Source organism: Malurus melanocephalus, unplaced genomic scaffold (assembly GCF_030028575.1).
Source record: "Malurus melanocephalus ecotype Western Australia unplaced genomic scaffold, MMel_1.1 scaffold_39, whole genome shotgun sequence".
In the NCBI taxonomy this organism is placed as follows: domain Eukaryota; kingdom Metazoa; phylum Chordata; class Aves; order Passeriformes; family Maluridae; genus Malurus; species Malurus melanocephalus.
This window is the reverse complement of record NW_026623271.1, coordinates 3,412,652-3,425,614: the sequence shown is the minus strand read 5'-3', so window position 1 is coordinate 3,425,614 and position 12,963 is coordinate 3,412,652. Positions and strand designations below refer to the sequence as shown.

General features: G+C 39.7%; 1 protein-coding gene across 2 annotated transcripts in view; it reads right to left on the bottom strand.

The window, feature by feature from the left end:
- Positions 1-2,320: 2,320 nt before the first annotated feature.
- CBLL1 (Cbl proto-oncogene like 1) overlaps positions 2,321-12,963 on the bottom strand; it is a 10,837-nt gene continuing 194 nt past the window's right edge. Inside the window, exons 2-6 of one of the 2 annotated variants that reach the window (XM_057364538.1) lie at positions 10,400-10,567; positions 9,947-10,047; positions 9,616-9,699; positions 8,743-8,816; positions 2,321-8,220 (exon numbers count right to left, since the gene is read on the bottom strand). In XM_057364538.1, the coding sequence (XP_057220521.1) occupies positions 7,179-8,220; positions 8,743-8,816; positions 9,616-9,699; positions 9,947-10,047; positions 10,400-10,567 (1,469 nt within the window). In that variant the 3' untranslated portion in view covers positions 2,321-7,178. The remainder of the gene's footprint in view (positions 8,221-8,742; positions 8,817-9,615; positions 9,700-9,946; positions 10,048-10,399; positions 10,568-12,963) is intronic. The other variant, XM_057364539.1, reaches the window with a different exon arrangement.

The window sequence follows — 12,963 nt, the reverse complement described above, 5'->3', positions numbered from 1 at the left end:
TTACTTGAGAATCTATAAATATTTGAAATCTTGTATTGTATGACACAGAGTAATACTTAGGACTGATAYTTTATCTTCAGCATGTATATAACTTGTATAAAGTTTTCTTGATGGTTTGTAAGATATTTAGTAGACTGAGTTATTAACTTGCTCTCAGCTTGCTGCCACAAGCATGAGMATGGTGTACATAGTGATTAATGTATCTAATTATGAAGATTGTTCAAGAAAGACACAGGATTTTCAGATCAAAACATGATTCATTGATTTGGACTGAGCTTGTGTGAAGTGCACAAGAGGGCATACATGTACAGTGAACCATTAGTTAATGTTTTCAGTGACTGTAATTGTCCCTGCACCACCAGGGTAGCTCATGGGCAATGAGACCCAGCCTTTGGACAGATGTGCTGGCCCCAGAACTCGGCTGGGGRAGCTGTGGGTGTGGAGCTGTCAGGTGGGCGGGCTGAATYGCCCAGACTGGGGGKAGACCTCACTGAACTTACAACTTCCTGAGGGAAGAAGAGGGGCAGACACTCATCTCTTCCTTGCGGTGCCCAGTCACAGGACTCAAGGGAATGGCCTGAAATKCTGCCAGAAGTTTAGGTTGGATACTAGAAAAAGATTTTTTTTCCCCCAGCGGGTGTTTGGGCACTGGAACAGCTCCCCAGGGAAGTGGTCACAGCGCCAGCCTGACAAAGCTCTGGAAGTRTTTGGACAATGCTCTTGGGCACATGGGCTGACTCTTGGGGATGGTGCTGTGCAGGCCAGGAGTYGGATTTCATGATCCTTGTGGGTCTCTTCCAACTTTTCCAATTCAGATTCTGTGATGTCAACRCTACTGTGCAATGCACAGGGGAGATTTCACTCTAAACATTCTGAACTTCAGGACTGAGCTCTCTAGTTCAAGAAAGATGAAGTCAAACAGCAGTTAATGAAGAAAATTGCTATGAGGATCTTTGTAAAATGAAGAGCCCTTATCTAAGGACTGGCAAACAGAGAAATAGATACAGGGATTTAGCCTATGAGAGAGGAAAAGTTATGCAAGATAAAAAAAAAAATGTTCTGTAAGGGGAAAAAAATGAACTTGAGCAAGATATTAGAAGAGGATTCCCCATTTTTACAACGGTAAGATCCTTTCCAGCTAGAACAARAGGAGAAAAAAAGTAAACTACTTTTAAAATGAAGTTTAAACATGTTTATGAAAATCATGACACTACATCATATTAGTGTAATCTGAGCTGTCTGACTCAGTTCTTTTCAGTCCTGTACTCACATGCACCTATACCAACTCAGCCAATAATAAAATAAAAGCAATATATGAAGTGCAGCACCTGGTGGAACACCTTCAAAAACTATATAGGAATTGCTGACAGGCTTCAGGTTAAGAAAAAATACTCTTTTCTAAATTGCACTTCTCAGAACAATTCATTCTAATACTAATGACTTTTCTGACGCAGCACAGTGCCACAGAGGATAAATCCCCCTTCCAAAACTATTCACCATTTCTTAAATGGACACGGTACATAGACAGCCTTGGCCAGAGAGCTTTGCACTCCCATGTCACATGTCYCTACTGCTTATTTGCCATGCTCTTAAATCACCCTACTCCTTATTTTTCAGTGTTGACACCAGCAATTATATTTCTGATGCTTTATGAGATTTCCCCTCCAGGTGCTGGTTATTTCTGCAACTCTGTTATTTCAATACTAACATTTTTCTGGGCAGTTTACCCCAATGCAGATCATAGAACAGACCTGATGTTGCAGGATACYGTGGTGATGCAGATTTACTGCTTTATTTCTGAGACAGGGACYGTCAGAAACCAGGCTATTTAGGTTTCTAAACATCCTGCATTGGGTGCTGTTGCTACTCAGTTAGAGCACTACCATATACTGCTTTTTCAGTATTTTACTCAAGAATTAACCAAAAAAGCACATTCCATACCTGCRTTCTTTTTGGAGAGCTGACAGGGATTGTGTTAATTCATCATCACATATCCTGAGCCTCTCTTTCCTTTAGCACAGTGCAGATGCATTGTAACTAAATAGCAGGCATTTTACAGCCAGCAAGTGGAATGGAAAACAGGGAAGCCAGAGAGCCAGCGATGCTCAAGCCCACTCYCAAGCCTGGTTATCACTTTGTGGCRCAGAAGAGATTGCCTGTGTGAAATATGAAAACAAAAAATTAAGTGTTTATTCAAGACCTTAGGTTTAATGGAGAGAGGATATTATAACATGTAAACTTGCATTTTTTTCAATTTCAAACGAAGTTCCTGTTAAGGAAGAAGTATCCTTAAGCACTTTACTGAAATGTTACTCACAGTTCTCTATTCCTCATCCCTGTGCTGAATGTGGAGAAYTTGTTTTCCCACTTTTCATGCACCTGCTCCCTTCTGCTTCCTAGGAAGATGCCTGAAAGTTTACCTGAGCCAGAAATGGCAAAGAACAAATTGAGGAACAAACATCAGCATTTAYGTGATTTTATTTAGTGGAAGAAGTAATTCACCATAAATAGGTCTTGGAGCTGTGTTCAAGCATTGGTTTTCACAAATAAAACTAAAAAAAAGTCGTATTGAATGACACATATTTACATCTACTTATTCATTTGGGATTTTTTAAAAGCAGTTACACTGAAGTTCTTTTTTGAAACTAGATAAAAATGGAAACATTCTTGCCCATGTGCAGACAATAACACTCTTCCCATTACCAGAAGTGTACTACAATGAGTCCTACTGGCACTTGAGAATCACTTGAATTGTATTATCAAAATTACTCACTGAAGTTTCATAATGACAGCTAATTTACCAGCTTCCTGCTGCTATTCCACCCACAGGTTTCTGGACATATGCTGCCTTTTTGAATCTTTTAATCTCTTGCACTCATGAAGAGTCTACACTGAAAATAAATTTAAAAAAAAAGAACACCAGCAAATTAATGCCGCATACTTAAGAGAATAAGGAAATCCCATTCAAAGTAGGAAAACCTTCTAAAGTTGGTATTTTGTGACTAAGTCAAGGCTAAAAGGAGATTTAAACTTCATTATTTTCACTCACGTTGCCCAAACAAACTGGTGTGAGTGTAAAATATCTGACTACAGTGCAAAAGCTCAGCATTTTCAAGGCACAATAACTATATAAAGATAATTTATAAATTGCTAAGAATTGTTTTTAACACCAAAATAAATACAAAGGGAAATACAACTTGTATAACACTGATATTTACTTTAGAAAYGTAAACAGGGTGAAAATTAATTCAAACCTTGCACATTTCTCTGCTGCACTGAACTCTGTCATATATACGAAAACTTGTACCCCATACATTGAATATTCCGTTGCAGCTCCAATCCACTGTGCTCCTCCAGTTTCCCAGGCTTGACAGGACCTTCTGCTGTGAACCTGTGCCTGCTTTTGTCAACAGCCCAGCAATGCACACAGAGAGAAACAACTCAAAATCAGACACGAATTTACACAGCAAAAAACAGTTTGAGAAAGGTGTGTTCAGACTTGATCTACAGGGAAAGCATATCCACAAAGGTGTTTTTGAGAGCACCTGACTTCCATCTAAAGGGAAGATAGCTTTTCTCTCTTGCTGTAAGTGCAAATTTTACAGTGGAGTTAGTTAATTGGGGAGTTACTTCCACTTCAGTTTTTAACAGATTTTGACAGTCTTTGACAGCAGGAAGTGAAAAGACATGGAAAATCCATCCCGTAAGGTATTAYAATTTTCTTGGACCAGATTTAAAAAAATAATCTGCATTTTAAGTTATTCTTTTTTAAAAGGCATGAAAAATATCATTTATCACACAGAGGTAACCTGTATTTATGTTAACAGTATTAAAAAATGCCCACCACAAACAGAAAATATAGTTCATAGGACACATTTGGTCCCCTGGTTGTAAAGTACGTAGGACTGCAGGCAACCCTTCAAGCCAAGTTAGAGATGGAATCATGGAAAAGTGTAAGGAGATAAGATTCTAAAGCACAGAGGTTTTCAGACCACCTGACGGTGTTYTTTCATCCATTCCATGGTGAACACAAACCGTCATCATACTCTTTTTCATTCCTTATGTGACACTGTTAGAGGAACCTACAATAGTTGACAAATTTAAATGTCAGAGTTCTCTTCAAAACCTGAGATCTGCTTGGCAATGCCTCGGGAAGATCACTGCCACAGACATGGATATTTATTGAAAATAAACTTTATCAATTCAARTGTTTGTCTTTACAGTCAAGACTTCAGAAGAAATCCAAAGAAATCACAAGTACATCTTACCATTTCTAACTATCAATTACACAATTAAATACAATACATTAATTTTGTAACCTCTCAATAAAAGACCATGTATTTTAAAAAAAAGACAACCCAATCAACAAACTAAGGGAAAAAAATACCCTAAACCACACTCCAAAYCCATTAACAAATTTAAAAGACAGTTAACACAGGGTTTCAACCAATGGAAGCATTTTTAAACTTTGTAAATATGAAAATATCAACAGTGCCCTTCGTCATGTAGGTGCCCTTAATCACATATATTATATCCCCGATTTAATAATTAAAAAAATACATTTAGGTCTTCCTCTTACAAGACGACACAGAAATTGGAGCCAAGTCCTGCCTAGGATTAATTTTGAAGTTCTCTATCACAGACTTTGGGTCCACAGTCRCTGAACAACTCAAGGGATTCACTGATTTTCTGGGTAATACATCATTGTCCATATGACATACGGTCACCTTTCTCTCAAATATAGAGAAAAAAGATTCTCACACATTGCCTACAGTGACAATGATAGAGATACATTCACCTTTTGTGYTTCTTGATCGAGCAAAAACTCTTACTTTCCCTTAATCAATTCACCTGCCTCAGCATTTTCAGAAAAACTTTATCAGTAAATTCAAGAATAGCTTTGGACACAGAAATATTTTGAACTCTTCATCTGGGTCAAGGGACGGGAGAATAGATAACGAAAGTACACAACCTGACTTACTTCAACAACCCAGCGTGACAGAAGGAGTTGCCTTATTTCCTCATTATGTGACTGTAGCAGCTCATTCCAGAATGTCCAATTCTCCTGAAGAGAGCACTGGTGAGGTGAGGTGGATGCCCGGGCCTCCTGCAGGAAGCTGTGTGTGTCCGAGTACAGTGAGCTGTACCTGGAGCCCTCAGAGTCCCTGTGACACAGGTGTGTCGGGCCTGAGCTTGGCTTGGTRGAGTCAAAGAACATGAATGAGACATGCAGATTTCCTCCCAGATGAAGCCGTGCGCTGGAACACAAATGTGTCTCCTCCCAGTCTACTTCACAGTGACAGAAGGGGTCCTTARAAGTTCCTCATGTTTGTTAGTTACTGAAAGAAAAGAACACTGGCAGAGCCATTTTTGCCTTCATGTATAGAAACAGTAAATTTTCAAGCACACATTTCATAGCACACTATCACAATCAGCTTCATTTTCTTCACCACTGTATTTTATTTTAAATTACTTAGTTTTCAGAGCAACCAAACTAAATAACTCTCTCTTAGAAAGAAGTATGTTACAGCTAAGCAGATTTTGAAGCATTTGACACTCACTGGTCATTTGTATCACATGTCTAAAGAAGTATTTATTTGAAAGGCAGACTAAAAATTTGGCTATGGTCACAAGGAAATCAATGGCAGCCAAGAATAGAGAAAATCTAAAGAACCAATTTAAAAATACAAAGTTTAGACATAAAAATACAAAATTTGGAATGTCGCACTGCCACAGCTTTTCATAAATTTAACATTAATGATTCAGGAAAAGAACGTTTACAAAAATAAAAAGTAACGCTGGGGCTTTAAGATGGCTCAGATTATTTGAGAACAGTAAGAAACTACAAACTTTAGAAAAAACCCAAAGAACTCCATTTAAAAGCACCAATGCCAGAAATGTGGCATTTGGRAAAAACAATGGTTCAGTGCAAATACTGATCAGAAATGCAAAGATAAGTGCTCCAATCAACAGACAGTACTGTCTTGTGTCTGCTTCTGCTACCAGCTGCACTAAAAAAGAACTTTYTCATTTTACATTTATCTTTGAAAGTATTCTTATAAAACATAAATTTTAGACCAAAACAGACCCAAAAGCTGCTTATATTGCTACTTTTTGAGAAAAGCAGAACAACTAACTACTGTCTGTTCAGTTAAACCTGTATCACAAATCAAAACACATAAATAATGTGTACCTTTTTATTTCTTTTAACTACACACCACTTCTTTCATATTATCCAAACRGGAAGTTTTCCTACTGTACACATTATATAAAGTGAGAGGCAAACATAACTTCCCTACCWAAAAGAAGCTGCTTTTCACAGACATGCCAAGCCAGTTCACAGCCACTTCCAAACAAACACAGTCATAGGTAAACACAGTAGTTTGAATTCAACTCCAGTGAGTAGCTTACATGTAAACAGAACCTTCTAAATAAAAACTAGCTTTAAAACAAACTTTAAAAAAAAAAACAAAAACATAAAACCCACAAGGTTTCATGTCATGCCCAAAGCTGTATCTTTGATAGATTCATCTTGTTGCATGAATTAAAAAACAGAAAAAATGGAATGTAGTAAGTGCAGAATTCTGCACGTCTGATTTCTAGTGGCAAGAATTCATTACAGCCTGAAATCACTATGAGTAATGGTAAATGGCAGTAAGAGAAATATTAAGGTTCCTTTTATATTTCACTACAGTGCTATTTGGAAACTATTAGTGTTGAAATGGTGTCCCAAAACTAAGTGTGTGTTAACTTCATATAAAAACTCACCACATTTACAACCATATTCAATTTAATTATTGTACACAGGTTAACAAAAACACTGTATTTAACAAAAACAATATTCAGAATGGTACAACACATGTCCATTTTCTCCAGGAAATAATATTACAAGTGATCATCTTAGGACTATTTAGCCACACTAGCAACAGAAGTTCTGTTAAAATGCAACTGTGGTCTACTAAGCCACTTATTTTAGCACTACAGAGTATTTGAAGTTAAGAGTCCTACGGCCAAGGCTTAAAAATCATTTAAGATTCAAACCTCAAAATGTCTTAACAGTCAAAATGACAGTATTTTTAAAAAACCACAACAAAATAATCCCAAAACAATTAATTAAAAGGCTGTTGTATTTAGTTTTATCTTCTTCATGGCATTCTCTATTCATAGAGTTGCTTCTATCATTGGTAATAGGGTCTGTATCTGGCTTGATCAGGGTGATGTGGTCCAGGAAGGGGGGCCTGAGCAGGAGGCCCCTGCATCCTTGGAGGYGGAGGCGGTCCCCTTGGAGCTGGCCATATCCCTGGACTCATTCCCCCAGGCTGTGTGAAAGGGGGACTAAGAGTTCCTTGATCTTCACTGAACTGTGGCAAAGAGTTGGGATTATAGTGATGTGGAGGGGGCGCATTTACATTTACAGGTGGGCCTCCGTGCTGAGGAGGGGGAGGTCCTGGAGGAGGATGGTTCATGTAGGGTGGCATCTGGGCAATGATGTGTCCGGGTGGYGGGGTTATGGGCGGAGGGGCAGAGGTCATGGGAGGCGGAGGAGCCTGGCTGTACACCATGTGAGGGGTGCCYGCCGCCTGCGGAGGGTGCTGCAGCGGGTGGCTGATGGGCGGAGGCGGCGGCGGGGGCGGTGCATAGTGCTGCTGGGGAGGCATAATATGATGAGGGTGTGATACCACTGGCTGCCCCTGGTATTCAGGATGATGGTGAGCAGGTGCAGGCGCTGGTGGAGGTGGTTCTCGAGCGCCTGAATTCGAGTCATCCTGAATGGGGACAGTTATCAAGTTGCTGTGTTTTCTCGTTGAGATGCGGAAGGTGTCCTGACTGACCGGGCGGGGTGGCGGTGGAGCCATGGACATCTCTGCAGGAGGAGCTCGGATGTCCTCGTGGGGCTGGTTATAGTGCTCATGGGGCACATGCTGCAAAGGAGGCGGTGGCATCATGATGTGCTGCTTTGGCGGAATGTGGCTCATGTGATGTTTCTCAGGGGGCATTATGAAACGCTCGGGAATTTCGGCTGGCGGCGGGGCAATAGGAGGATGTACAGGTTCAATGGGAGGACGAGTAACAGGCTTCCCAGCTCTCATGTGACGGTGGTTGATGTGAGCTTGTAAGTCCCTCTGTGACAGGTAAGTTCTCTTGCATCCTTGAACAATGCTACACATGAAGAGAGACCCTCGTACACACTGCTCAATTCGCTGCACAGGTTCATTACAGCTAAATCAAAACAGAATATTGATTTAATGTTATCACAGAGAGCTCAGCACGATCTTTTTCTTGGTAACATAATTAGCCAAATTAGAACTGACAATTTTGCCCYATGGTAGCAATGAAAGAAATTTTTCACCGATTTTGAAGTCTACCTAGTTTTTAAATCTCCAAATGTAACTATGACAGAACATAAAAATCTCATGAGGTAAAATTTTCTAAGCAGCACCTCTCTGTCACACATTATTTCTTCTCTGCATTAAGACTTAAAATGGGTCACTCTCACTAAGTTAAATTGCTGTTTACTCCTTTTCGTATTACAGCAATAACAGGTTATCTACCCAAAAACAACAAAGTAAACACTGATCCCTTACAGTACAAAGATATGGAAAAAGAATTAGAAAGTACAGTGTACTCTGCTTCCTCTGCTAAATGTACATAAGTAAGAGCCATGYTAATACAGTATCTGAAATAAAATATTTAAGTTACTTCGTCACATTTCCCTTAATAACAAATCTTGAGACAACTTACCCTGGACACATCTTGTCTCCCTTTTTCTCATGTAGTATAGCACAGTCATAGCAGAAAACATGCTTACAAGGTATCTAGAAATAAAAAATTGCTGTTAAGATATCATGTATAAATATCTATGTCATTCTGCAGAATACAGTTCCTCCCTTCAGTGCACARTTTATAATAATTAAAGTAACTAAGTTACCAATGAGGTGAACAAGCATAGCAATGGTTAACAAYTTACAGCATCTTTGCACAGAAGCTTTCTAGAACAGTTAATGTTGAGTGTGGGTTTTTTTTTGGGGGGGTAATGCTGTTTGGAGGTTTTTAAGTGTTGGTAAAAAACAYTGGCAGAAGTTTGAGTCTTGCATTAATACCAACACTGAACATTCACAGAAGCTGCATATACAATCTGATTACACTTGTCTTGCTGGCAAGGAAGGAAAGTTTTAAAAGCATTAACTGTCATTAAGTCAGATGATGAAGCCTGTTACATCACACTTAGAAATCTAMATTAATCTCAGGGATTTTTGAAGGGACATAAAATTCAACAGTGTTTTCTAACTTCACTGCAAATCCTYGATTGAGTTAAAAAGCTTATTTTCAAACCCCAGTGGTATAAGGTCAAAACTCCAGAACTTGAATGTTTTTCTCTTCATGATGTTGTTCAGGACTCACTTTATTAAATCAGGGGCTAAAGCAAAATCAGTCAGACAGATGGAACAAAAACACTTGGGCAGTGAAAACCCCAAGATCCATCATGGTACTATTCTGTTTATTCAAATGCCTGTTGAAATCARTAATCTGTAGAAGCCTCATACTGACACAGTAAAACCTAATTTTACCTAAAGGAAAAACATGGCTGCATCCTCAACTGCTAATTCCACTCACCATGCGTCCATACATTTTGATAGGCAATCCACACTTATCACAGAAATGGACCGGTGTATCATCCTTTTCCCCCAGCAAGTTTATCTGGTAGAACAGAGATGGAGGTGAGAAAACAAACCCCAACATCACTAAAGTTTCTAATTTCAATTACCATCAACTTACATATTATTTCTGAATTAGTTGAAAAGGAAGCAAGAACACCACAAACAGGAAAAGTAGAGGATGTATTTGTAGCCACACAAAAATAACTGAGAAACTTTTAATTAACAAAGTATTGGTAGACACTGCCTACAGCCTGGTATGATACACCGGCAAAGATTAATGACTTTACCTTATAGTCCCAAAAGATGGGTCCAGGAAATCTCCTCTGATTGCCAAACATTTCACCTCCTTTACATTCGTATCGCTCCTCTTTGTTATAATCAAATTCTTCTGTGGAAAAGAGAAAGAGAAGAAAGACACGAGCCAACCACAACACTTTCACAATTGACACYAGCTGCTGTTAAGATCATGGGTCATTTTTACTGAAATCATCAAATAATGCCATAGCACTTCCAATCTGCTGAGCTGATTCTACAGTAAGGTAGAAGCAAAATGGTAAAACACCCTATTTTGGAAATGGGCACTAMTGAAGCCCTACAGTGCATGAGTACTCGGAAAATTGAATCTTATTTTGCATTTGGACAGAACCCTAGACTCTTGAGTTTCTTAAGACTGAATAAAGTCTCAAAAAATTCTGTAGARTTATACACTTAACCACTACAGGGAATTTATATTAATTTACCTTCATCACCAGCTTGTGTCTTCGAAGGCATCCTGTTCATATTTCTTGGAGTCCGAGGTGCAGGTTTGGTTTTATTGGTCTGTTTTGAAATAAGCTTTATAGGGATTCTTCTACGGACATCAAGACCACCCAATGATCCTGAACTATTTGTTCCTTGCAAATCATTGTCTATGAAAGAAAATTTTAAAAATTATCTATTTTTTCATTTATCTARTAGTCCTTAAAGAGGTCTAAATAGTAACAGGAAAGTTTTAAGAAAAATAATTTTTAAAGCTTCCTTAAAGACTCATATATCATATCAAAATTTCATCACTAGAAAATAGGTATCTTCACATACAATTTCTTCCACAAAACTGTAYTGGGAACAGCCATGATTTTAGGAAACCTAGTTTAAAAATAAAATTATTCAAATAAGTTCTCTAGTCACTTATTTCTCCACTACAGAAACATTAATTGTATAGCTCTTCTCACAGTGTGAAGAGCATTGAAGAGTTAATTCTTTGTACAATTGCATAGAATTGACTTATGTGAAAAGACGATTTTTTACAATTTATGTATATTGTTTATTCAAGTAGGAAAAAAAACTAGTTAATATATAAACTCAACATCTTGACTTACTACTTAAAATTTTAAGACAAAGCATCACAAAAATATTGGTACTTAGGAAGATATAACTGTATCCTTCTTAAACTGAAAATTATTGTTCCCAGCTACAGACAGAATTCTCCTTAACCAGATTTAAATCTAAGTACCACTTTGAAAGAAGCAAGAAATAGCCTGACACACACATCAGCAGGTACAGGCTCCAAGAGAGAACCCAGAGCAGGTAYTGCAACAAGCATCACCAATAAGGAGGTGTCAGTCCCTCAGCCTACAGCAAGTTTATCTGAAACTATCACACAGCATCTCATTTGTACAAAAATYAAGTTATGTCCTTCACAAATCTTCCCAGTTCACTTGGATCTTAACGGAAAATGCCATTCTGACAGGTGTTYGTTTCAAAGCAGGCAGGTGCATCCTGGAAGGGGTTAGACCCGAGCTGTTACAGCCCTGCCATTCTGCAGGGAATGGAATGGAATGACTGCTGAGGCCCCAAAGGATTGGGGCACAGGAGCACCTGGACACTGAAATTAGGGCCCATTACTGTAATTCTGCACAACATGTCACCACCTCAAAGCCTATAACCACCACACACAGCACAACAAGGAGAAGCAAAAACAAAGAAAAAASGGAATGCTCTCAGTTATTCAGCAGCTACCACCAAAGCTACGAAATGCCTCAGTTTCAAATGGGACTGTGCCCTGACAGTCCTGTACCTCCAAACCGAAAGCCCTCAATTTCCTCAGGATAGATCAAACTCCTCTTAGCACTGTGGCTCACAGTTCCACTCTAAAAGACAATATGCAAAAAGGCAAAAGCAATAAAGYTTGTTTTTACTTCTGGTCATTTGTTATTCCTTTTGACTGTCCAGATGAACCTGCAAACACTCAACTATGTCACCACACTTCCCCAGAAAGTGCYGGACCAAGACATCAGAGGTAAAGCTGTCTATTTTCCATTTGTTAGCAAATTCTGTTTTCTACCAGAACACACAAAACCCCAGCACCCTAAACCAGAAAGTCTCTGGAGCAACTCAGTCCATTTACAAATAGGGATAACAAAAACAAATTTTAAAAATCAAAAACTTGTTTCATTTAGTCCACTGAAACGCCAACAGGTTCTGTCACTTTTCTCTTTATACCCYTGCAAGCCAGGAATATCTACATGAGTTAGCAGATCAACAAACCCAAACTAGCAAGTTTACTGGTCACTCATGTTTCATAGAAGGGTAATAAATTCCAGTCTGCATGAGGATAACTTGCATGAGGATTAAGTTCACAAGAAACTATAGCAAACATACCAAACTTGTTAAGACTACTTAGAGAAGCTCTAATTAGAGATGATGCAACATACTGAAATGCCACCTTCATCAACTTAATTTTTGCATTTCAAGCTTTATTAAAATTCAAAAATATAGCTCAAATACTTTACACCGATAGAGTCACAACGCAGTCTTTTCTACGGGAAAGGAAAAAAAAAAACCTCTCCAAAACCACCCCAGCAAAAAGTCCATGTCCATTCGTTTATTTACTGCACTACACCAGCGCATTAGCTACCAAAGGATCACAGCTACGCCAGCGCGCTCACCGGCAAAGGACCACGTTTAAACCACGAAACCAAATTTAAGCACACGAGGAGGTTTCCTCTCGGATCACAACTACGGAACCAGGAAAACACATTACGGGCACCGAGGCCGGGAAAGGCCGCGGGCAAAGGAGCGTCTCCCCGCCACCTCCGGGACGCCACAGGCTGTATCCGGCGCTGGCGGGCCCGAGCACCCCGGCCCGGTCAGCGCAGTCAGCGGCCGCCGTTCCGCCTGGGMCGGGGCGTCCCGCCGGCAGCGGCCCCTCAGCCCGGCCGAGCGCCCTCGGGGCGGGGGCAGAGCCGGGCGCCGCCGAGCCGAGAACAGCACCAGGGCCGCCGCGCCTGCCCAGGGAGCGAGCAGGCCCCGCGGTGCTCCCGAG